The sequence below is a fragment of the Cyberlindnera jadinii genome (genome assembly GCF_001661405.1).
Source record: "Cyberlindnera jadinii NRRL Y-1542 unplaced genomic scaffold CYBJAscaffold_10, whole genome shotgun sequence".
Classification (NCBI taxonomy): Eukaryota; Fungi; Ascomycota; class Saccharomycetes; order Phaffomycetales; family Wickerhamomycetaceae; genus Williopsis; species Williopsis jadinii.
In genome coordinates, this window is record NW_017963661.1 from 154,601 (window position 1) to 179,676 (window position 25,076).

The 25,076-nt window shown below is 43.0% G+C and overlaps 9 protein-coding genes and 1 non-coding gene across 10 annotated transcripts; 4 read left to right on the forward strand and 6 right to left on the reverse strand.

The window, feature by feature from the left end:
- Window positions 1-234: 234 nt before the first annotated feature.
- Window positions 235-543, forward strand: BOL1 (Bol1p; the record flags this gene model as incomplete). The annotated part of the gene is made up of 1 exon (XM_020213755.1): window positions 235-543. The coding sequence occupies one exon, from the start codon at window positions 235-237 to the stop codon at window positions 541-543; it is 309 nt and encodes a 102-aa protein (XP_020069580.1).
- A 102-nt stretch (window positions 544-645) lies between these two features.
- GCV3 (glycine decarboxylase subunit H) lies at window positions 646-1,449 on the reverse strand. The gene is made up of 2 exons (XM_020214244.1): window positions 1,192-1,449; window positions 646-1,127 (listed from the first exon to the last, which is right to left on the reverse strand). Exons 1-2 carry the CDS (start codon window positions 1,313-1,315, stop codon window positions 748-750), a joined length of 504 nt encoding a protein of 167 aa, XP_020069581.1. The 5' UTR covers window positions 1,316-1,449; the 3' UTR covers window positions 646-747.
- A 168-nt stretch (window positions 1,450-1,617) lies between these two features.
- Window positions 1,618-1,690, reverse strand: CYBJADRAFT_t126. Its single transcript has one exon. It is a non-coding gene; the product is annotated as a tRNA-Ala (tRNA).
- Window positions 1,691-1,847: 157 nt separating this feature from the next.
- On the reverse strand, window positions 1,848-2,277 carry CYBJADRAFT_168470 (L-rhamnose mutarotase). Its single transcript, XM_020215386.1, has one exon. It carries the CDS (start codon window positions 2,246-2,248, stop codon window positions 1,883-1,885), a length of 366 nt encoding a protein of 121 aa, XP_020069582.1. The 5' UTR covers window positions 2,249-2,277; the 3' UTR covers window positions 1,848-1,882.
- A 374-nt stretch (window positions 2,278-2,651) lies between these two features.
- On the reverse strand, window positions 2,652-3,761 carry CYBJADRAFT_129405 (zinc-dependent alcohol dehydrogenase; the record flags this gene model as incomplete). Its single annotated transcript, XM_020212844.1, has 1 exon — window positions 2,652-3,761. The coding sequence occupies one exon, from the start codon at window positions 3,759-3,761 to the stop codon at window positions 2,652-2,654; it is 1,110 nt and encodes a 369-aa protein (XP_020069583.1).
- Window positions 3,762-4,542: 781 nt separating this feature from the next.
- On the reverse strand, window positions 4,543-6,315 carry CYBJADRAFT_168472 (zinc-dependent alcohol dehydrogenase). Its single transcript, XM_020215387.1, has one exon. It carries the CDS (start codon window positions 5,935-5,937, stop codon window positions 4,894-4,896), a length of 1,044 nt encoding a protein of 347 aa, XP_020069584.1. The 5' UTR covers window positions 5,938-6,315; the 3' UTR covers window positions 4,543-4,893.
- Window positions 6,211-7,340, reverse strand: CYBJADRAFT_168474 (zinc-dependent alcohol dehydrogenase). The gene has a single exon (XM_020215388.1). It carries the CDS (start codon window positions 7,304-7,306, stop codon window positions 6,257-6,259), a length of 1,050 nt encoding a protein of 349 aa, XP_020069585.1. The 5' UTR covers window positions 7,307-7,340; the 3' UTR covers window positions 6,211-6,256.
- Window positions 7,341-9,473: 2,133 nt separating this feature from the next.
- Window positions 9,474-10,416, forward strand: CYBJADRAFT_163326 (ubiquitin-conjugating enzyme; the record flags this gene model as incomplete). Its single annotated transcript, XM_020213756.1, has 2 exons — window positions 9,474-9,517; window positions 10,017-10,416. 2 exons carry the CDS (start codon window positions 9,474-9,476, stop codon window positions 10,414-10,416), a joined length of 444 nt encoding a protein of 147 aa, XP_020069586.1.
- A 255-nt stretch (window positions 10,417-10,671) lies between these two features.
- On the forward strand, window positions 10,672-13,854 carry MAK21 (RNA-binding ribosome biosynthesis protein MAK21; the record flags this gene model as incomplete). Its single annotated transcript, XM_020212842.1, has 2 exons — window positions 10,672-12,774; window positions 12,844-13,854. The coding sequence occupies 2 exons, from the start codon at window positions 10,672-10,674 to the stop codon at window positions 13,852-13,854; spliced, it is 3,114 nt and encodes a 1,037-aa protein (XP_020069587.1).
- An 8,986-nt stretch (window positions 13,855-22,840) lies between these two features.
- TEC1 (Tec1p) lies at window positions 22,841-24,895 on the forward strand (the record flags this gene model as incomplete). The annotated part of the gene is made up of 1 exon (XM_020213757.1): window positions 22,841-24,895. The coding sequence occupies one exon, from the start codon at window positions 22,841-22,843 to the stop codon at window positions 24,893-24,895; it is 2,055 nt and encodes a 684-aa protein (XP_020069588.1).
- Window positions 24,896-25,076: the final 181 nt, after the last annotated feature.

Genomic DNA, 25,076 nt, shown 5'->3' on the forward strand with positions numbered 1-25,076 from the left:
TCCAGTATAATCATATGATATTCTTATATTATCTACGGTAGGCAGTACAAGTTTTTAACTGTCTTCAGTGCAAAGTCATAGCTGGTGCATGTTGGCTGGTGTGTGGGCTCTTGTAAGTGGACAATTGAGCTGGAAATTTCCCACTGTTCCCAACCAACTTTCCCCTTTTAGCGGTGCTTTTTAGCTAGCTAATTCAACAGCTTTCTTTTCTGGATGTTCAACGTCGTTAGAACTATGGCTACGAGAGTATCGGGTGGTCCCATTGAGCTTTGCATCAGGGAAAAACTCACCAGCCAGCTGAGCCCTGTGGTGCTAGAGATCCGTAACGACTCGTGGAAACACGCGAGTCACCATGGGTTAAGACCGGAGGGAAATACTACGGAATCACACTTCAAGATAGACATCGTCAGTGAAGCGTTCCAAGGCAAATCTCAACCTGCTAGACACAGGATGATATACGCTATCTTAGATGATGAGATAAAGAATAAAGGTGTCCATGCCTTGCAAATGAAGACAAAGACCCCTACTGAGGCGAACAAGTAGATGATGTGGGGAGTTCACGACCATCAGGAAGACTCTAATATGATTTTCTGTTATTTATTCGTGACCTATCATTGTTGTTTACACTTGCCAATGTATATAAAACCTAAACAAACTTATCATTCTTTTACTTTTTTTTGCCATTTTGCTGTACAGTCTTGTTCTGCTAAACAATAGACATATACACATGTATTACTGAGCATCTCTTCAGTGCTCTTCATCCTTCAAGGACTCGTGGTATTGATCTTCAGTCAACAATTCATCATAGTCCTCCAACTTACCTTCAGTCTTGATCTTGGCCAACCAAGCAGCACCCATTGGGTCCTCGTTGATCAGTTGTGGAGAATCGTTCAACTCGGTGTTAACCTCCAAAACTTCACCGTTCACTGGAGAGTAGATCTCAGATGAGGACTTGACAGACTCGACGGAACCCATGGAATCACCTGTGGAGAGAGCATCACCAACTTCAGCCAATTCGACAAAAGTGGCATCACCAAGAGCATCTGCAGCATATTTGGTGATGCCAACAAATGCAACACCATCATCGTGTTGAGCAATCCACTCGTGTTCGTTTGTGTATCTCACAGCTGGAAAGACAAGAAACGTTAGTATGGAACAAATCGCAAATTCATATGCACACATCAAACTCACTGAAAGATGGCGAGTATTTCGTAACGATGGAATCAGCGGTGATCTTGTTAACAGTGGAGTTGAATCTAAGGCACAATCTCAGAGCTGGAGCTCTGGCAACGGTTCTGGTGAATGATGAGAACATGACTGAATGTAGAAGGATGAGTATTAATCTTTAAGACCTGAAGGGAAAAAAGAGAAAGAGAAAAGTTTTGCAGAAAGAATTATAAAGCTGTTAAAAAAATAGATGTGTATGATGGATGGGACTTTCTGTCTCCTTTGACCCCAAATTTACAACTATCGGAGTCAAAACTGGGACCTTACGAGGGAGAGGAAGAAAATGGTATGGGTACCCTGAAGGATACTTTTGACTCGGGCTTGACAAAATTCACATGTTCTGGGTATTTTGGTTTTCACACGACCTCCGTTACACCGTGAAGAAAAATTTGGACGAGTCCGGAGTCGAACCGGAGACCTTTCGCATGCTAAGCGAACGCGCTACCAACTACGCCACACGCCCTTGTGATGTTGTTTCAAAATTTGGCCTCTACTATGCCACATCTAGCAATGAGCCATCACTGAGCATTTCACGTTGTACAAGTTTCAAACCTCATGTTCTCAATGCTCTCGAGCCACATAGAACACTTCTACGAATGTTCTACGACTCGGACTGTAAGACGCAGACGAATCCCAATCAAGACGTAACGTATACTCAGTGGTCATTTCTAAACACTTCCTCGAGATCCAACCACCAGCCCTTCTCATCCCTGCTTCCAGTGCTTCCTTCAACAAGTGTCTCTTGCATCTCATCAGTCATTTCCCACCACTCGAAATTGCCCGGATCATTTCTACTTAGTTCACTATCTCTTTCCCAGTTATCCCCGGTATACTTCATGTTGGCTATGAGTAGATTGAACATGGGTGCGTAATGGATGGAATAGTCCTCAATGTGATACTTTGTGAGGTTTCTAGCAACGGGCTCCCAGATTGACCTATGGCATTCTTTATACTTCTCTAAGTATTCCGGCTTGAGACGAATAATCTGACAGATTCTCTTCCCAGTGTGCTTCTCCACCATCGTTTGTTTTATACACTTGTTCTGTTGAGAAGGTGGTGATCATAATTGAAGTTCATCCCCGTGGAAAATCACCTAAGGTTTTTCTGGCACCGGCCGTTTCAACTTACACCTGCACGCCTCGAGAAGATGCATCACTCTCTGTTGAAGCTTGAATCAGGAACCAACCTATGGGACCTTCATGGTTCAAAGGTACTGGACATTGTTGATCTTGTCTTGTAGAGTTTGTCCAAAGCGTTGGTGGAATTGAATACCTCCTTCTTTGCGCTGTAAAGCCCGATTCCAGGGCCTACGCCTAAAGAACTTTAGCTGTGCACCAATGTCTCACTACATAAGAACAGTAATATCATAATCTGCTCTTTTGGTGGTTATACACAATACATAATCCAGTACATATGTGATAGGCTTACTTGGAAGTATCGACAACGTAACGACCCAAGATCTTACCTTGTTCCATCAACTCGTAAACCTTAGGTAACTCAGACAACCCAACAACCTTGATTGGAGACTTGACCAAGCCTCTTGAGAAGAAGTCAATGGCTTCACGTGTGTCAGCTCTGTTACCGACGTAAGAACCAATGATGGAAATGGATTTGACAACGTGGGAGAAAACTTCAGACTTACAAACGGCATCTGCTGGCAAACCGACAAGAACAACTTTACCTGTTGGTCTAACATACTCAGTGGACTGGGAAATGGCAGCTGGTGCAACAGAGACGTTGATAACACCGTGTGGGCCACCGTTTGTGGCGTTCTGGATAGCTTCAACGATGTTCTTCTCCTTTGTGAAATCGATGAAGACTTCTCCACCAAGTGACTTGAAGAGCTTCTCCTTCTCAGCACCACCGTCGATACCAAGAACTCTAAGACCCATGGCTTTAGCGTACTGAACAGCAAGAGAACCCAAACCACCAGCGGCACCAGAAATTGCAACCCATTGGCCTGGCTCCAAATGTGCTGATTTCAATGCCTTGTACACGGTAACACCAGCACACAAGATTGGTGAGACATCAGCCAAGTCAGTACCCTGTGGGATCTTGGCAGCTTGAACTGCATCAGCAGTGGCATATTGCTGGAAGGAACCATCGTGAGTGTAACCGGACAAATCAGCATGAGGACAGTTTGATTCGAATCCCTTCTCACAGTACTCACAGGACATACAAGAACCGTTCAACCACTTGATACCGGCGTAGTCACCAATCTCAAAGTTCTTGACTTCGGAACCCTTAGCAACAACGATACCAGCACCTTCGTGACCACCAACCAATGGCAACTTGGTTGCCAATGGCCAATCACCCTTCCAAGCGTGCAAATCGGTGTGACAGACACCTGAGTACTTGACATTGACCAAGATCTCGTTTGGCTTTGGCTCTGGGACTGGAATGTCCTTGTATTGCAATTCACCACCATTCTCATAGAAGATGATGGCCTTTTGGCTCTTTGGAATAGTTGGTGCGGATGCAAGACCTCTGATGAATTGTGGTCTAGTGAAAGTTCTCAAGTTTGTTCTAAGCATTGTGTTTTCTGATCGATGTTGGTTGATCCAGTTATTTGTAATGCCATCAACTAGGACTTTTGTCCCCCTTTTATAATCTACAGAGGTCTCCTAGCTTCTTCTACAGAGTACGTGGCATGTGAGCCTTCCACGAGCATGTAGTGGAATGCAATACTTGGAGAAGTTCACCCACGCCGATTTCTATGAAGGAGGTGTCATTTTAAGACGGACTGCGATGCTTTAAGCCGCTCGGAGTTGAATTGAAATGACCACTTGACCCACCCACCCCACGATTTTAGTCGGAGTTCGTTCTGGTTACAGCATGGTGTGATTCAACGGTGTTTTAGACGGTTAACATCTATGTGGATGAAAAGATTGACTAAGCAAAAGTGTGTTGAACCAATTGTCAATCCAACGCTTCTCTCATTTGACCAATTGATGGATTTCATCCAACCTGGCCGAGATGGAATCTTCACCTCTTTGTCTCATCGTCGAACCTCTGCGTACACGTACGTTGAGAATGTATAGCAAAGCTGCCCCACCACTGTGTAAACTTCGGGTGTTCACCTTTGCGGGGATGGCGTTTTCTGTCGCTTTACGGGTGTCTGGGAACGAGCCTACAGAAGAAACGAAATGGGCAGAGGTTTCTGCCTAGAGCCCTGCCCAGCGGCCCGCTTAGGGAGAGATCTCCGTCGGACTTTTCTGTTCGGAGTTTCGCTCACGGGCACTGGGCATCGAGGTCTCTGGAGAATAAGACAAAGCACCAAAGCTGGTATGGCTCTACAAGAGTATATTGCCAATTGATACTGTGGATCATTGAGAGAACTTGTGATTGCTTCTGAGCTCCTTTGTTAGGTTCATTCTGTATAGATAACTTTCCTCAATTCGATTCGAGGTCCGTGTACTTCCTCGAGGAAATTTTGAGTGCTTTTCACAACTCCGGTGACCCAGCTGCATGTTACCGAAGGACATTTAACTCCATAAACTTGTTGAGCCTGAAAGTTGGACTACAACAATTACATACCCCACAATCAACCCCTCTACTCGTAGCCTACAGCTCTCCTTTTGTAAGTAACGTGTCAAAGGGAGACCAGCCATTCAGGAGGCTTGGAGGATATTGGCCAATGAAGCATTACAATTTTCGTTTACATACTCATCTCCAGTTATCAACAACAGCTCTCCCTTGTAACTTGTTCTTTTCCATCATTTCGTACACCTTGGACAATTGACTCAACGGGAACACCTGAATTTTGGACTTGACCAGCCCGCGGGAGTAAAAGGAGAGAACATCCTCCATTTGGGCTCTCGTACCAACACTCGACGCCGTGATGTTGAACTGCTTGTTAACGTGGTCTCCAACGTTGCTTTCGATGACGGCATTCGCAGGCATCCCGACAATAACAAAAGTTCCCAATGTTCTAACGTACTTAATACCCACGTTCATGGCTTTGCTACTGACGCTGAAGTTAATGACACCATGGGCACCTCCGTCTGTTATCCTCTCGACTTCTTTAGCAAGATCATCACACTGAGTAAAGTCAATAAAGACCTCAGCACCGAGATCTTTGATCATCTGCGACTTGTTACCAGCATCAATGGCGATCACTCTGAAGCCCATCGCTTTGGCAAACTGCACTGCGTAGCTTCCCAATCCACCACCGGCACCGATGATAGCACACCACTCTCCTTGCTGCAAATTGGCCTTCTTCAAGGCCTTATAAGCTGTCAAACCAGCACATAGTAGAGGTGCAACCTCTGCCAAATCCGCTCCAGGAGGAATCTTTGCTGCTTGGATGGCATCAGCCACTACGTACTGTTGAAAGGTACCTTGAACGGTATAACCAGAGATGTCCTGGTTCATACAACAGGTCTCTTCACCACGCAGACAGTATTCACAGGTGAGGCACGTTCTGTTGATCCATTTAACGCCTGCAAGGTCGCCAACTTTGAAGTTCTTCACTGCAGAGCCTATGGCAACGACTTCGCCAGCACCTTCGTGGCCACCAATAAGTGGTAAAATTGTAGGATCGGGCCAGTCGCCTCGCCATGCGTGCAGGTCAGAGTGGCACACCCCGGAGTACGATAAGCGTATAAGAATCTCAGTATCTGATGGCTCCGGTACTGGAACGTCGGTGTATAACAGCGGGCCGTTGTGTTCTCTGAACAGAACGGCCTTTTGCGTCTTTGGAATTGACATGATTTCCCTTCAATGTTTCCTGTGTAGAGGTGCCTTGCTGGAATCAACCTGCTCAACTGGTCCGATCTTCTCCTTATATACAAATCAGGCCAACGGGGAAGGCCTGTTGTAGTCCATGATCGGAAGCTCCATGCAAATGGAATCCGCAGGCGACTGAGTTCCCGCGCAAGCGCTTCCCCTTTTCGGAACCAGCACCTTATGCGCAGAGCTACACCAACGTAGATCAACGTTGTAATCTTTAAGCACATCAAAGTCGTGAAATTGGTTATATATGAAAGGAGGAATAATTAAAGTAGATGATGAAGAGTGTTGAGCTCCTTCACTTGGAAGTGTCAACAACATAACGACCGAGAATGGCACCCTTCTCCATCTCTTCGTAAACCCTTGGTAGCTCTGACAAGCCGACAATCTTGATTGGAGACTTCACCAAACCTCTTGCAAAGAAGTCGATGGCCTCACGGGTATCAGCTCTGTTACCGACATAAGAACCCTTGATGGCAATAGACTTGACCACAGCACCAAAGACTTGTGCACGAGCAACAGCACCAGCTGGCAAACCGACAAGCACAACGGTACCACATGTTCTAACGTACTCTGTGGATTGTTCGATGGCCTTTTCAGAGACGGAAACGTTGATGACACCGTGTGGACCACCGTTGGTGGCAGCTTGGATGTCACTGACAATGTCCTTGGACTTTGTGAAGTCGACAAACACTTCAGCGCCGAGCTCCTTACACAATGCACCCTTGTCCTCACCACCATCGATGGCCAAAACTCTAAGACCCATGGCCTTAGCGTATTGAATGGCAAGAGTACCCAAACCACCACCGGCACCGGAGATGGCAACCCACTGACCTGGCTCCAAGTCAGCGGTCTTCAATGCCTTGTAAACGGTGACACCAGCACACAAGATTGGAGCAACTTCGGCCAAGTCAGTGCCCTTTGGAATGTGGGCGGCTTGGACAGCGTCAGCGGTGGCGTATTGTTGGAATGAACCATCGTGAGTGTAACCAGACAAGTCGGCCTTTGGACAGTTGGCCTCGAAGGACTTCTCACAGAACTCACAGGACATACAGGATCCGTTCAACCACTTGATACCGGCGTAGTCACCAATCTCAAAGTTCTTCACTTCGGAACCCTTAGCAACAACGACACCGGCACCTTCGTGACCACCAACCAAAGGCAACTTGGTTGGCAATGGCCAATCCCCGTGCCATGCGTGCAAATCGGTGTGACAGACACCAGAGTACTTGACATTGATCAAAATCTCATTTGGCTTTGGCTCTGGAACTGGAATGTCCTTGTATTGCAATTCACCTTTGTTCTCGTAGAAGATGACTGCCTTTTGCGTCTTTGGAATCTCAGACATATTGTTATTTTCTCTTGTTGTCCTTGTGTGTATAAACAAGCAATTGAGTGAAGAGTGATGCGGAACTACACAAGTTCAACTGCCCCTTATTTATACTTTTTCGGAGTATGGATTCGGACTTGGATGTAACCCCCTGTTTGGCTCACAAACTCGTTGTGTTACAACCCATACGTAACGTGGATGCCATGAGATGGTTCGACAAAAGGCCACACTGATGCGGCTCGCTGCATCAGAGTTATCTGTACACGACACAATACAGCGTATAAACTTTCTCTTAGAATACAGATCCTTGGGACCAATTGGCTAAGCTTGGACAGCCCAGACAGACTTCCGGTCGCGCTTTGCAGAATTGGTAGGACCGAAGTCGCTGTAACGTGACTCGAGCTTGCTTCCAGCGAAGTTGCCTACCTATCATCTACATGGCTTGTGCGTGACAATTGAGTTTTTTTCAGTTGTGTTGGCCTTGTAGTGGTTCTGCCAATTTTACTGTGGACGGGCCCCCCTTCCCTTATCATGCCTTGTGCTTATTTTTGGTGGCAGTCGGCCGGGGCCCGTAACAACCCGAGTGCATGGAATCAAGTGCTCTCTGTTTCAATTCAGTGGTGCCTTGGGAAGACAGCTTCAGCCATCTGGCTAGAAGGTGGAACCCGTGTGAATCCGCTCCCTTACGGGTGATTAGCAACATGGGCTCTCTGCCTGCATGAATGCATGAATGTGGGCTGCTTCGGAGTCCAATTCTTAGTCCAGTTCATAGAGTTGAACGTGTGTACACCAGTTTCAGAGTGAACGGTGACAACTCGTGGTGTCCCTCCAAAGGCTCAGCAGGCCTGCAGCACGCAACTTATGTCAACCATCCCCCTCCTGGTAAATCCGTAAAGGCGCAGAGAATCCTTTGATTGCTCTGCCGAACTTTGGGCATGGGCCCAGCTTGTATCTTGTCGATCAGAGAGTTTCACACCGTTCGTAGCTTGGGATAATTATTGATGCTCAATAATCATTCGGATGGCACGTTGGAGTGGGGTGGAGTAGATCAGAAGTGGTGTGTCGGTGCTGAGGTTTGGGAAAAACGTAAGGAGAGAGAACATCGGCTAAACCCCGAAGAGCTGGGACAGATCAGCTGTATGATTAACGCAGTTAGCTGGGGTTAGGAAGCTTAATCGTTGACGGCGTAAGGATGTCCAAGTGCGTACACATTGTATACAAGGCTACCATTTGGAAGTTGCCCTTGTGCAGTCTGATGGGGAAACAGCTTCCCCTAACCCATGCCCCAGAATTCACACGCAGCACGATCCAAAACCAGGTTTGTATACGTTCGGCGTTAACAACGGCAATGGGACAGTTCGACTAAAGGTACTAGCCAGCAACATGTTAGGAGTGATACAGAGACAGGTACTATTCAAGTCACGAGCACTCCTTCAGTTCTGGTGCTTTTGAGTTGTTCATTGACAGTTAGCCGATGACCTTGACATTGAGTGGACAAGCTAGTGGTCGCACCTGATGTGCTTAAATGTTGTGTATTAATGCGTTCAAAATGTAGTTTCCATATGAATACCCTTGGTGGCCATCTTTCTCGCTTTTATAACAATAAATATCAAGAGTTGGTTCTTAAATATATATTATTCGGCAACATCTAGATTCAAATGTTAAAATGCATTATTGGGTTTTATATTCAAAAAAGGATAGCTCTGTTTTACACTAGAATTTCTGAAACGTGAAGACTCCTCATAAATCTTTGGAATTTTCTTAACTAGTACTGGTAAAACAATCAAAATATAACCAGTGGCATCAATTCAATACATAAGCATGTTCAACACCATTCACAGCCCTCCGTCATATGAGCATAAACCTTTGTGACATCTCACACCTGCACACCAACTCCATAACGTCGATTTACCCACCACATCTCAACACCCGAACCACACACGTCCAATTTCCAGAAGAGCGTGGAAAAAAAAAGACCACGAACATGCAAACAGAACCGGTTTGTGCCACACAACGTCCATCGAAAATTTTTTGCCACAAGACCTCTAATTATTTTTCTTTTTCCCTTCCCAGTTGGTCGAGTTCCTTCTCCTTTTTCCCCTTCTTTTCCTTCGCTACATAGAAAAACTTCTAAAGCTTTCCTTATCTCAAACACAAAAACACCACACAGAAATTAATAGCCACTATGTCATTAAAGAGAATCACCAAGGAGTTGAACGATCTTGGAAGGTAAGTGTTGAAAGTGTTACATTCGTTGCAGTTTCCTCCCTTTGTTATTTTGTTTTTACGGTGTTGGGCATTTTCCCTCATACGAGTTTTTCCCTTTTTTCCTCGCCTGGTTGAATGAGAGAAAAACACCACTGTTTGTCTTTTGGGCGGGTAGGAGCGCTATCGATGGTAGCTTTGAAACAGGACGGTGGTCCGTGCTGGCCCCAGATGGTGTTCGCAGAAGGTGCTATATACCAGCTGAGTGACACTGTACCGTGAAACCGCCCTGTTGATCTGTCCTTTTTCTGCTAGCCTCAGAGAGTTGTTGACGTTGACGGCGGCGACGTTTTTTTGGCTGTTGCCCTCCCTCCCCCCTGGATTGGCCTCTACAATGGACATCCGATTGTAGGCGCTGTTCCTGACAATATGCTTAGGTGGAAACAGCGATGGATAACGCGTGATGGTTCTCCTCCATCTTCACTGTGTTTGTTTTCCATGGTTACTAACCCAACCGCTGTAGAGATCCCCCATCTTCTTGTTCTGCCGGCCCAGTTGGTGACGATTTGTTCCACTGGCAAGCATCTATCATGGGTCCAGCCGACTCTCCATACGCAGGAGGTGTTTTCTTCCTCTCCATCCACTTCCCAACTGACTATCCATTCAAACCACCAAAAGTGCAATTTACAACAAAGATTTACCATCCAAACATCAACTCCAACGGTAACATTTGTCTAGACATTCTCAAAGACCAATGGTCCCCAGCATTGACAATCTCTAAGGTGCTTTTGTCCATTTGCTCGTTATTGACAGACGCAAACCCAGATGATCCACTTGTTCCAGAAATTGCTCATATATACAAGACCAACCCTGAGCTATATCAAAAGAACGCTAAGGAGTGGACAAAGAAGTATGCCATCTGAATACAAAAAGAGAGTAACTAGTTTAGTGAATAGATGAGAGTATGCTGATACTTTTTTTTGCATTTCTGTTCAATACCAAGATCTCTAACAGAATATTAGTAGTCCAACGTTGGGTTGAAATATCAAATCGTGCTTTTTCTAAGGTACGGACCACACAGCCGATGAGGTTTAAAAATTTTTTTTGTACTTTGGCTCTCGCTCTTTTACAAGCATTGGAGGTCTTTAGAAGAAAAGAAAGTTTATTAACCATAGGCAATGGAGGGTGTTAAACTTGATCTGTCTGGGTTAAAGGACAAAGTTGCCTCTAAGTTGTCCAATGGTGGTAAAAAACCAGGGAAGAAAAATGACAAGAGAGAAAAGGCTAGAGAGCCAACCCACAAGAACAAACAAGTGAAGAACGACACCAGGGATAAAGAATCAGACAAGAAACCTCACAGAGATGCAGTTTCTAAGAACGAAGATTCTGCATCATTGGATGATGCCATTCGCCGTGAAGCCTTGGAGCTTGGGGCCACCGAGGAAGATCTCAAGTTACTTGAAGGCGTCTCTGATGGTGAACACTCTGAAGAAGAATTTGGTGATGTCAGTGGTGCAAATGATAAAGATTTGAACAAAGATTTGTCTATGTTTATGAAGAATATTGGTTTGGATGGATCACAGGCTTTGGTTGCTGATGAACCTGATGAGGAGGCTGATGAACCTGATGGGGAGGAGGAAGACGAGGAAGTGGAAGAACAAGAACAAGAGGAAGAGGAAGAAGAGGAGGAAGTGGAGGAAGAGGAAGAGCAACAAGAAGAAAAACAGACACTTCAGGAATCAAACCTTCCTAAGAAGAATGAACTTCCAACTCACAAGAGAGTTGACCCAAATTCCATTTTAAACACATCAAAGTTGTTAATCCAACCACAAGTTGACTGGTACAATATTCCATTGGACCTTACAAACGAAACAGCCAACATCACAAAGGACCAGATCGATCGTCTTTACCAGAGAGGTAAAGAGGCACTGGAAGCAGATAATAAGGCTTATTACGATGAATTCTCAAAGACATCGTCTCAGAGAAAGTTCTTGTCTCAAATTCTATCTGATGGTACACTGGGTGATAAGATATCTGCTCTTACATTGCTTATTCAAGAAGCACCGGCTCATAACATCAAGTCTTTCGATATGATGCTTGGTTTGTTGAACAAAAAATCCAGAAACGCCCAATTGCAATCTTTGAACGCTTTAAAGGATTTGTTCATCAATGGTTTGCTGCCAGACAGAAAGCTTAGACATTTCAAGAATCAACCGTTGAATATGATGCTTTCAAAGAAGCAATTGGCTTTGTTCTACTTTGAGGACTATTTGAAGACTTTCTACTTCAAAGTTATCCAAGTTCTTGAAGTGCTCTCCCATGATCCAATCATGCACGTTAGAATGAATGTTGTGAGTCATGTATTTGACTTGCTCAAGGCTAAGCCAGAACAGGAGGTGAATCTTTTGAGATTAGGTGTAAACAAAATTGGTGATATCGATAACAAAGTCAGTGCGAAAACCTCTTACCAAATCTTACAATTGGAACAAGTTCATCCTAATATGAAGAAAATCGTCATCGATTCTGTTATCGACATTGTATTCAAAAGAAATATTGATTATCACACAAAGTACTACTCAGTATTGACGTTGAACCAGACAATTTTAACAAGACGGGAAGAAGACATTGCCAACGAGTTGGTAAAGACTTATTTTGCCCTATTGGAAAAATTGTTGATAGAGTCAGATCCACATCAGGCTGATAACAAAACGCAGAACCAAGAGACAAAGACCAATAACTACAAGAACAGAAACAAGAATTTCAAAAAAGGCAAGAAGGGAGGAAAATCTGTTAAGAATGCGAAGACAGAAGACGAAGTTTTAGAAGAGAAGGATTCCAAACTGTTTTCTGCCCTTCTCACTGGTGTCAACCGTGCCTTCCCATTCTCAGACTTGCCAATGGAAATTTATAACAAACACCTTGACACAATGTTTAGAATCACTCACTCTTCCAATTTCAATACCTCTGTCCAAGCCTTGATGCTCATCTTCCAGATCACCAGCGCTCAAAATATGAATGCAGACAGATTCTATAGAACATTGTATGAATCTTTGTTAGACCCAAGACTGGTTACGTCTTCTAAGCAAGGTATTTATCTCAATTTGTTATTCAAGGCGTTGAAAAAAGATTCAGATATTCCAAGAGTTCTTGCATTTGTGAAAAGAATAGTCCAAATCTGTTACAACTGGACTAATGTTGGGCCTATTGCTGGTATGTTGTACCTGTTAATGGAGTTGCAAGCCCAAGTTCCTCAGATAAGGAACTTAGCAATCAACACCCCAGTCGACCACAAGTATATGGACGACGCAGAAAGTGATGAAGAAGAACACTTTGAAGATGTAAAATCTGAGGATGAGGATAACAAGCCAACTGATAAACCAAAGAAAACCTTGGAAGTCTATGATGGCCGTAAGCGTGACCCAAGATTTGCTAATGCTTCCAGCTCTTCGATTTGGGAGATTGGTGAGTTCTTGAACCACTATCACCCAACGGTTCAACTATACGCGGAGTCCTTCCTTTCTCAAGAGAAGCAACAAAAACCTGACCTTGGTCTCTTTACGCTTTCCCACTTTTTGGATAGATTTGTTTACAGAAATGCTAAACAAAAGGCTACTACAAAGGGTTCTTCCATCATGCAACCTTTAGGTGGTGCACATACCGGGTCATTGTTGGTTAAAGCATCTAACATGGTGAGAGGAGAGGTTCCTGCAAATACTGAGAACTGGTTAGCAAAGAGGGTTGAAGAGATCAGACCAGATGAAAGATTCTTCTACGAGTACTTCCAGACTAAGCAGAACGACACCAAGGATATCGCGCCAAAGGACGAGGAGTTTGATCAAGACAGCGACCTCGATGAAGATGAAGTGTGGGATGCATTGGTTAAGTCTCAACCAGATATCGAGGGTGGAGAATCAGACGGCGAAGATCTCAGCGATTTGGATATGGATGATTTCAGTGATGATGGAGAACTGGAAGGTGATCTCAATGACGAAGAACTGGAACAAGAACTTGAAGCTGATATTTCAGATGAAGATGACAATAGTAGCTCTGAAGTAGAACTACAAACCATCGGTATGTCAGACGATGAAAGTGTCTCTGGCGAAGAGCTAAAGGATGAGGAAGAACCTGATTTCACCGGATTCTCAGAGAGCGAGGACGAAGAGGCTGAGTTATTCAAGGGAGATTCTGAAGACGAAGTGAGCTCCGAGGAAGAACCAGAAGAACCAAAGAAAGGCAAGAAACGTTCAGCCGATTCCGACGAGCCTAAGGAGAAGAGCAAAAAGGCCAAGCTCAAGTCTCTTCCTCTCTTTGCCGATGCTGACGAGTATGCAAAATTACTTGACTCGGACGACGAAAATTAGATTGTGTGGACTGAAATGCAATATGTATTAAAATATCATCCAAACGGATCACTCGTAAGTCAGAAGTAGTAAGTTGTAGCTTGCAAGGTGGATTGTAAACCGCTGATCATTCCTGGTTCGTTACAACCTTAGGAATGATCGTCGACCGAAGGCTGTTGCTTCCACTTTTTTTTTTTTGATACACATTTCGAAATGTGCATGCACCTACGCTTATGTAAACCGCCTAAGCAGTGGTTTATAGCTCGCTTTCATGATAATGTACCTCGCCTTTTAAGCCATGTGGTCCATTTGACGACATCTTTATTTTGATCGTCAGTTTTTTTCTGCAAAGGGTCGAGAGAGTAACCCGAACCGGAGTAGTTCCTGGTACCTGAAATGTTGATCAACGTCGGATACGCGCTGCGCGTTTTGTTCACTTCTTCAGTAGATTTTGTAAGGCTACCAAAAGATGAGAATGGTCTAGAATTACACCAGTGCTACTTTATCTATATTACTAACAGTATTCAAGATGGTGTACCTCGCTGACGTTTGACTAGCGACATCTGTGAGAAGGCTTGATGAACATTCCAACAGTCCTGTGGCGCATTTATCACATCAAGATGAATTATTAATACAGAAGCTTCAGTTGAGTTATACAAGTTTGAGGCCATATCCATGAACAGGGGTATACGATTTTGGCTACAAAGGCGTATATGTATTTCCTTACAAAATGGTTGCTATCGAGTTCTAGGACTAGGGGCATAGAGAGAGGCAGAACCCATACTTGATTGATACGATAAAGAACCAGAACATACCGGGATAAACGAGCAATGTGTGGTTGTCAGCAAGATTCTCGCCATGGCACCAAAATGGATTATATATCAGCATATGTACAGGGTATAGCATTTTCGATGGTGTACGACCGAGGACGCCGATCTACGACTTCCAACTCTTAATAATCGGTTAAAAAACCCACTTCTTCACATATCGCACAATTTGAAGAATGCAACTGCACTGCACATCTCAAGTGATAGGCGGCTGGTATTCATATCCATTACTTTGGCTGGACGGTCAACTCAACCAATAAATGAATACCGTTGAGGTAAAAACCGAGATACTTGAACTCCGGGATATAGGAAACTTTAAAGCTTAATTTCGGAAACCAGTTCAAAAAACCTTAACTGATGGGGAGTAACGTTATGTCTGGCGCAAGAATGAGAATTTGTTAGATTTGAGCTCTATCGATGAGAACTAATTTATGGCCCTAGCATGTTTGGATCATAACACGTAATACAGGACAGTGTACCTATAGCTGAGTGGTATGTTCAGCACCTGCATGTTACGATGTCGCCACAGGCGTCATTATTATATGAAACAACGGGGCAAGTGCTGTAGTACTAGGTGTCTTGATGAAATATTCACTCGAAAGTGTTGAGTAATCAGTATGTAGCAGTAGCATCTTGGATAGGAACTCTCTTTCTCACTATGGAATTGGCATCAAGTCCAAAAGAACCAACCACGTAGACGTTGTGCACATATCCTATGCACCAATACCAAATGATACTTAAGCTGTGTCGTGTGCATAAACGGTGATGCATCTCATAATTTTAAAGCTTGGAGGTGCGTGAGAATGCATGAACTATACACGCCTTGAAAGTTCATTATTGTGTAGCCCCATGAAGTATAATCCTCTCAGTCACTTGCCAGTATGCGTTGGTACAGCCAGTATTATATGGACTTAATTAACTAACTTTGGAATCTCCCTTCAACCATGTCCTTAACGGTTTTCCTGCAGCGATCTAAGCTAAGACCTGTATTCACGCTAACCATGTCTATAGGAATTTCCCTTACGCAAGCAGTCCGTTACATCCTTGTAGAAATTTATACCTGTGTTTAAGCCTTTCACTAAGTTGCCGTACAATTGAACCCATATTACAGCATTGATGACACACGCGACGATTAAATATCAAAGGTATAACCAGGTTGTGGTTATAAAGCTTGTGAATCGTAATTTGGCAGAAACAGACTTTGGCGCTGTAGTTCTCAACACTAATCATTGGCAACCAATACACCTACTCAATCGCGAGGCGTTGAAGATGCTTTCAGAATTATGCTGAAAACGTACGATTGCTTTAGGATCTTCATAGTTCGCTAATTCCTGGGTCCGTTAGCCCTCCCTTAATGCTAAAATGACCAACAATGAGGCATTCAAGGTTTGTGATAACGGGATTCCAATATCGAGAAGGTTAAACTTCAAGTAACGTACACTGCATGCGCGTAGCCCTAGACCAATAGGCAATGACTTTCCTTTGATGGGGGGAAAATGAACAGTAAAATGTGAATGAGACGGGTATATTCCAGCTTTGCTTCATCAAGGCTGGAGGACACCAGAAAATCCAATGGTCGATGTATTCATATATTACGTAGATGCTTATTAGAGGTCATCGTTTAGCTGGTATAGGTGATCCATCAATCATGTTGTTTTTGACTGCACTCCTATAGACATCTGATGCTGTGCTATACGGCCTTGACATATCATCCTGTTTTGACTACTTGTAGGTCAAGCCACAGATAACAAACTTTTCCAAATTCTTTATTCTTTTGATTATGACCTGTCAAGCACTCAATTTGTAGCTCACGCCACTTTGCTATTACAGGAATCAAATATCTATTCGCTGTATAAAGTAATCAAATAAGTACTACAAAATACTTGTTCACTGCGGTGTTGAGATGTTGATGTTATTCAACCAACAGGCTTTTGTTGTAATTCTACGCTTGTGCAAATATAAATGGCAGGACTATATTTGTTAGTAATAAAGAATCAAACTCTTACCAGTTGGTGAAGACCTTCATTTCATCCATTTTCCGCAACGATATCGAACTGAGCGATTTTCTGTTGGTGTAAATGTGGTTCGACTTTGAATACGTTTGATCTATTTTTCAAATGCAGCAAACGGTTTTACGAATGCGTTGAAATGTTGCGCGCGCCCAAAACCTGACGGAGATGAACAAGAGGCACCCACGTAGGCGCTTTGTAAGTCGCCGGTAAAGTTTTACGGATGTCTCTACAACTTTGAGGAAGTTCTAGAAAGTTTTACTACTCTGGGATAGTGCATTTGGGTCCACTTAGTCCCACATGTATTACACCTTAGATATTACAGGTTACATATTACAAGCCCTGAATTGTAACATGATGTCAAGCTCAAAGTATACGTGCAAGCTATCAGTGACAACAAGAAGTTTAAAACACCAAACGATACCTAATACTTGCTTGAGTACTCTGTGAGTGGTCGTATGTGCCAGGTTTAGGTTAACGTTGTATGAACAATGCATACCAAGATTCTACATGGCTGGTCAACGGTGACTGCACTGGTTAACGGTTGTATCGAGGACTCCGCCAGAGCCCATCACCATTTAGAAGTTCTACAAAGTAATATACTCTAGTGTTTAAGTGTTCAGGACTCTGGTATAAGGTGCTGTGGTTAATATATCACATTGAGTCTAGACAACATACTTTTCAATGGCAAGGGGAAATGGTCATCATCGTAAAACGATCACACGTTTCGACCTACAACTTTATAACTGCATGAAGTGTTTTCTGTGGACCTAATCATTACAGGGAGTACTTATTACATTGTCCACTCAACAAAAGTTTTCATACATGTTGTTTAACTAATGCCGTAACTTCACTAATCAATTTGGTCTTCCTAACGCTATAACATTTCTAGTAATGACCTACGCCTGGTGGGCCACACGCTCTTTCAGTTCATGGGGCATTAGTTCCATTTCACTAATAACCTAATGGACTTCTAAAAAATGATAAAGACAAACAACCGGCATCAGTGAGACACACAGTGAGGAAAGCACAAGTGCTATTGACAGACATTTGAGCTAGCTAATTGGTCTTTGACACACAGCATGAGATCAGTGGCTGGAAACCCCGTTCACCTTATTCTGTTTTGAAGATCTTCAGCCTATTTTGTTTTGAACTAAGCACGTATGTATGATTTCGGCGCTAAGTTCTAGCCTACGAAATTGACCAGGACCTGGTCTTGGAACAGCAGATCCCCATAAATTCCCTCAGATGTGAAACATATTTAGATGGCTAGTGGAAGTTGTACTTGCAGGGGAGCTTGTTCCCAATAGAGATATACTGCGAATGAGCCGTCTTTAACTACATGTAGAGATGCTAGTAGGCATAGCCTACGCATATATACATGAGGTAGAGCTACAAGGTGACACTGATAGAGACATCCTAATTGGACAGGCTGATCTTCAGTTAATGGCATAAAACGCAGATAAAATCTTCCTTGGTCATTTCTGAGAGGGGGGTCCAATTAAGATTCCACACACTTTTTATCATAACTGAGAGGTCATGTTTTTGGTTCTATTCAATGAGAAGCCGGAGAAGCACTCTTACACATGTACTGGAAAGTACATGCTTACAACTTCCAAATCACATACACCCAAGTTACAACTTGCTAAGCCTATCGGAGATATGATCAGAAAAAAGGAGGAACGTATTAGCGAAAAATTGTCAGCCTGACCCCAAAAAGAGTAAGCAAAGGAGGAGCTCACGTTGATCTACGTTGCAGGAAACGGCTGCAATTTGGGAAATTGACTGCAATAACAGAGTCTTTTGTTGGCGTGTGGGCGACAAAGACATTTAGGATTTGCAGGCCGTTGGGGATTTATACATGAACATGCATTTTGTCAATAACGAAAACACGGCGAATCCCAAGGTGGATGTACATGTTGTTTTTGACCGAACACAGATAGAGACCCCGATATTAATGTGGTCATTAGTGTTTGTTTCTCTTCAGGAGCTGACCGGCTCCAAGGAGACCTTTCTTGATACCCTAGGTCTATAGTTGTCTGTGCATCAAGGCGCCAGTGAGAGCTATTTCACAGAACACGGTGAATGCTTGTTCAGACATTATGTTGTATTCTTCATGAAAAGATCTCCATTTGGGACTGTATTATGGTTTCAAACATTTACATGGCACAGTTGCTGGAGGTGAAATAAAAAAGAGGTCTGTCTCAGGGGTAATACTTGATATCGGTAGAATTCCTCTTAAGGGTATAATGCTTAGTAAGTTGAAACAAATTTAAAGGTCCTTATAGAGTCTGTATTTACAAAATGCCAATTCCTAGAGCCACGTGGTGGAAATGTTTCAAGTGTCTGTATTCAGCTGTCAAGCAACTCTCTGCTTGGATGTCAACATATCATTTTGGGGATATTATCATCGAGACATTTATCAATATCGACCTTGTACTGTTAGCGGGTTTAGGAGAAGTGCATTACATCATCTAAACTTCATTTGATAATCTATTTTGGGTTAATAATAATGATGAAGGCTACATCGTATAATATTTGCTATCAACAAATAGCAGGTCTCATACTAAATAGTAGTGTACCTCGCAGAGAAATGTGGAGGAGACAGGGTGGAGGAATGAAGGAATTATTATTTCACAAGTCATATAATTGGAAATTTGAACTCAAAAGAGGTACTTACAGATGATGAAAATAACTCGAAGTACATGGGATGTAACTTATCACGGATAGACAACTATCTCTAGATGCCAATGAATATAATCCTCCTTCACCCTGTAAGAAAAGTTTTGCATTAAATAATTGTATTAAATGACTTCGAAAATGTTGTGTGCTTAATTTGATTTTCTTTTGCAGCAAAATCACATATGTGCTTAGTGAACGTAGTAAAACTTCCTTCCAGAACATTCAAAATGATGACCTTCTTTACTTAAAGTGCCACATCAAGATGTACGGCCACCAAGTAGAGCAACACTTGTTCATTTCGAGATTCTTGAAGGAGAAGTCCTCCTCTCTGGGAACAAAGTTCGCTGGGAGAGTTCGTAAAATTACTTTCAGTTGATGCAGCTGCTCTATTCTTCGGCTGCATATGAAACGTTCAAAGAATTTTGTCCAATTATCAAGAGGTAGCACTTATTGACAAACATGAAGAAGCCGCATTGTCCAAGGATGCTTTCCTTCCTTAATGCATGTATCTTAATGAATTGTGAGGTCCATATTTGAGGTGAGACAATTATAACTCATATTAATTTCTTTATTATTCTGGTGAAGTAACCTATCATTTTAATGGGATAGATAGCTACAGAAAACTTTTCATTCAATGAAATAAGCCAGAAGAAGTTTTAAAGTTCATCGACAGTTATAAACTCCATACAGAGTACCATAGAAGTAGGTACTGCATTAGTCAGCTCCAGGTTCTTTTAATATCGATGAACAGATGAAGCTTCTCCATAAATTAGAGCTGGTGGTTGAAGAGAAGGAACAAAAAAGCACATACACACGTCAGCAGAGGCTTATTATGATCTTGTGCACATCTCAGGAAGGTAATATGTATATGAAAAGAGAAACAGAGACAGAAACAGAGATAGGGAGCGAGTAATTATAAGTGTCAGTGTAAGAGAGCTTGCCTGCGGGCGCGGATACGCTTCTTTGTTCAGACACTACTTTGCAGACGACCAAAGCGAGACACGAGAATACACCACTTCATGCAGCAAGCCACATGGACTATTAATAAGTTGAAAGTTGAAACTTGTGACATAGGTTAAACCATACCAAACTCCAATTCCCGATTTAATCTTCTTGTAAGAATACCCGTTAGTTGAAATAGTAATAGATATAAGTCTTGAAAGGACATACCACTATGTATTATGTACCCATTAGCTCTGTTAGTTTCGGTTATACACCATATTAATTAGCCTGCGGATCTACCGTAGGAAGCTTCTTAGATTTCTTCTCCGTTTTACTTTGCGTGTGTGTAATAAACAACATGCATTTACTGACCTCCCCTCTCCTCTTGAGTGTTTTCTTATTTAGGCGTGTTTCTTCGAGCGGCTTAATATAGAGCGCAATCGGGCAAGATCAAACATTAAGACACGCACGCTTTAGAAGTATCTTTGTACAGTTGTAAGCTGTTAACTGTGTGAGTTGATGGAGTATCTTTCCAGTTAACTAACAGTGAACCAACCAATATAATCTCTAGTCCCAAGGAATATGTTCCCTTACGGATTTTTCAACGACACTATGGTTTGAACATTCTGTGACTTGTTGTATATGGCCACAGACCTACAACCCTAATATTATTTAGTGTATAATTTAACACCTGTACGGTATACCACACCATATTGGTCACAAGTGTTATACAAGCTTGTTTTCTCCACCCCTTTAGCCGGTCCATGGGACACCACTTATAATTCGAAGACATAGTTCCCACGTCGTACTGCAGTCATAAAGTGTAACTCAAAGGACAGGAGCACTGTGAACTTGGACCCGGATGGATCAATCGCTATAAAAACGTCGGTCCGCATCTCCCACCTGAGGACAACATAAGCGAGAAGATGGATAATGGAGTAGATTGTTTTTTGTCCTGTCGACCATGTTAGCCTTTACAACGAATATATTTCGGTCTGAGCCTTAGACGTCATGCACCGACATATGGCGTGTGTTCAAGCCCAAGTGCACTAATTAGACATTGTATACCGACGTATTCTAAGCCATAGTGTGTATTCCGAGAAATTCAAAAGTCAGATCAGCCTTCCAGAGTGTTACTTAAAGTTGATGAAACTACCAATTGGATGTAGTTGGTCATTTCAAGTCGAGCTTCTAGTTATTAATCTGACGTCAGAGTATGTTACTTGAGCCTTCGGACACATCTGCAGGATACACCTGAAATTGAGAAGTTATGAAGTATACATATGTGCAGTACTATTCACAATTACTGTCACGCCAATGTTGTAAGTTACAATTGACAACGTTACAATTAGCCTCAGGAAGTGTAGATTTAAAGTTCAGTGGAGCTTTAAACGTTCAACTGTGCTATGCAGGTGTGCGCAGTGCAAAAATATGCCTGTGATCTTCAACAGCTTACACGCACGTACTACATACAGATGGCTACATACATATACATTGACTTGCGACTTTGCCTGTCCAGCCTTCAAAGTCCACATACACATGTAGACGTTTCGGGCAAAGTTCGAGATATAAAATTTGTGGTACGTCTTTTCAGAGGTTGAACCCGGCTTGAGCTTTTCAGATGAGATCGGTGCTGTATTTATATACTCTGCAATTTCCCTTTTGTCAGCTCGACGCAAAATTGATTACATATATCTCTCTCTCTTCTTTTCCTGCTTCTCCAATTGACAACGTCTGCTGTTGAAGGATATAAACCCATAGATTGTCTCAACGTACTAATTTAAAGGTGCAATCTACTTAGTGCAGTATCGAAAGGTGATATATTGTTGTGAACGACTTCAGTGGATTTTGTCAATCTTTTGTCATCTCATTTTACACATTCGTTGTTATTGGGGGGCTTGTTACTACCTGTTGTTTAAGATTGCACGGTATCCCATTTTGTAACAAAAAATTGGAATACATTAAACTCGAGATAACCAGTGCTGATAAACTCTTGTTATATCAATTGGTTAACTTGACAGGCAATAACTTCAAAGACTCGTTCGTTTTTCCTTCTTTTCGCAGTTTCCAAACGCCTTAGCAGCGGTTTTTGGAGCTCGTATATTTCGTCTGCTTTTTCACAACCTCCCAGCCCAGAGTTCGGAACCCGTTGCGACATTGCACCGCTTCCCAGCTATTTTTGGACCTGAAACAGAAGCCATAAGGATTTCTTGAGCTTCGTGCCGTTGATTTCTTTGTTTTCCTTTCCAAGACCTGGGAACATTCAACCAGCTTTCCCACACAGATTTTTCTGAGATTTCGTGCGGGTGTGCGTGTGTCCTCAATTCCATTTCCATTTTTCAGGTACACGAGAAACACGCGTCGCGCCAAAACAGTCTCGCAAAAAATCCCCCCCTGCAGTTGTGTTTGTGTTGTGAGCTGTGTTTTCTGATTCCTTTTAGAGTTTTGGACCTTGCAAACAAAACACAAATAAACAAGCAAACATCAACAAACAGCCCACGAGAAATAGCAACCGTGGAAAGAAGTCCACACGAGAAAGATAATTCTATGGCGGTTTACACTCAGAGCAAAGAGGCGAATGCCTCTATGGCATTGGATACAGGTGTCTTGACGCCTCCACCTTCACAGCGTCGTAAAGGCCGTGGTGTTATTGTTGATGTTTCACTGAACGATGTTGGCCAACAGGTGTACGAAGTCCACGGCGTGGGTCACAATACGAAAAAGAGATCTATGGATTTACAACAGGATGGTGTACTGCTGGAGGATGAGCACATTGCAAAGAGAAAGAGCTCATCGCCACGCACAGTCCTCGGCACCATATCGCAATCTTCTCTGAACAAGGACTCTGGATGCAACAGCCACCGTGACGAGGAGAGCACAGGCGAAGAAGAACATGGAGGATCACCATCTTCAACCCTGAAGCATTCATCAGCTGATGATAACATCTGGAGCGATGAAGTAGAGTCTGCTTTTGAAGAGGCGCTACGTATGATTCCGAAAAATGGGCTGTCGAAGATCAAAATCAGCGGCAAATCGTGTGGTCGGAATGAACTCATCTCTGATTATATCTTGCAGAAGACTGGTAAAGTCAGAACCAGAAAACAAGTTTCGAGCCACATCCAGGTAATCAAGAACTTGAAAAGGAACACACAGATTATCGAGCTGATTAACTCGGGACCTACCGACCCTGATGCCTTGAAAAGGTTCGATCAGGTGTTTACTGAGATCTTTTTCCAAAAATCTCTTGGTTCTAGTACTGAACGTAAAGAGTGCCACGAGCTATCTACCCCAAAGAGTAGAAGCCGTACTCACAAGTCAAGAGACAGCTCCCCTGTGAGACGCCGTCGGAAACCATACATTGCTGTTGAACCTGCTTTAACGGAGTTCCAAATGAAGAACAGTGAAGGGTTTGTCTTTACTTCTTTGCAACAGGAAGAACAACCTCCACTGAGACTCAAGAAGGATGCATGTGTTCAGAACAGATTTCCAAGTCTCAACGATTACTACAAGAAAGGCGAAGCACAAGATAAACAGATTCCAATTATACACAACCTGGTCAAGCTACAACTTTCGGAGGAAGCATGCACTCCTCAGACAGATTTGAAAGTGCAACTGAAAGGGTCAACCCGCGATGAAAAGTCCTTCTCTTGTAAGACGGTGATTTACTGTTACGGCAATGAGGTTCTTAACATTAACTCTGCTGCAACAGTTTTGAAACTTGTTAAGGATAGCAATACAAAGCTAAACAATGTTACACTGTCATTACCATTTGCCGCGGAGTTTTGGGTGCAGTTCTTCAACAGCACTCACAACAATATCAATAACGTTTCAAATCCTAAGCAGAGCAGGACTCAAAAGGCTATTGGAGTGAAGGGGTTAACGATGATGCAATTGATATACCACAAGAATTCCAAAGTTGGTTATGAAATGGATGACATCAAGGCCCTAATTCTTTGGGAATTCACATTGGAAGGTTCCGACAATGAAACAACAACGCGTCGTTTCTTCTTACCTGTTGATGGTGTCTCTTCACCAGAACCAACGTTCTTGTCCAATGTATCAGAATGTGAAACTGTTGAAGAACACCCTAAGGAACAGGATGACACCATTAGTAATACCACTGTCTCGGACTTTGGAGGTAAAGTTGATAGCACATTAGTACCGGATGAATCTGTATCACCGGGTTGCGAAAGCTACTCCTGTCGAGATGCCACTGTTGGACCAATCGTGGCACCTGCACAAATACTAAGTATGCCTGCACAAGTGCCAAACGTTGCTATGCCATATACAAATATCCCAACAGAGAGTGCTTTTATCCCCATGCCCTCTCATCAATTGCCCCCAAGGGCAAACACTTTCCAGAACCTTTACGGTGAGTTATCACCTCAGCCAATACGTCGTATGATGAGCGAACCTGTTACTCATTCCTGGAATAGTGCGGCTAATTTCCATGGGGTATTATCATCTGAAGGGTTCAACGGTGATGAGTTTCAAGGCTTTAGTGGAGTTGAAAGTCATCAACCATCAGACCTTAACCCTGGATTTACAGTGATTGATCAGAATGATCCACTATTGCCGCATGAGGTTATGATGCGGTGGTAACCTAGGTGTTTGATACACCTACTCACCACTTTTCCCATAAGTGTGACAATTTATCTCCATAGAAGCTGTACATATATACAATGCACCAAGTTGTCTCAATTTACAGAAATACGTTACGATGAAGTGGGCCAATTATCCGTAGTGACTACACATCAGGCTTTGGAAATTATAAACATACAAT

Excerpts from the sequence above, each read along its gene's own strand:
- CYBJADRAFT_168470 (XM_020215386.1), bottom strand. The coding sequence starts at position 2,248 with ATGGTGGAGAAGCACACTGGGAAGAGAATCTGTCAGATTATTCGTCTC.
- GCV3 (XM_020214244.1), bottom strand. The coding sequence starts at position 1,315 with ATGTTCTCATCATTCACCAGAACCGTTGCCAGAGCTCCAGCTCTGAGA. Across the intron at positions 1,128-1,191 it reads GAAATACTCGCCATCTTTCA|CTGTGAGATACACAAACGAA; the intron begins GTGAGTTTGATG and ends TTGTCTTTCCAG.
- CYBJADRAFT_168472 (XM_020215387.1), bottom strand. The coding sequence starts at position 5,937 with ATGTCAATTCCAAAGACGCAAAAGGCCGTTCTGTTCAGAGAACACAAC.
- CYBJADRAFT_168474 (XM_020215388.1), bottom strand. The coding sequence starts at position 7,306 with ATGTCTGAGATTCCAAAGACGCAAAAGGCAGTCATCTTCTACGAGAAC.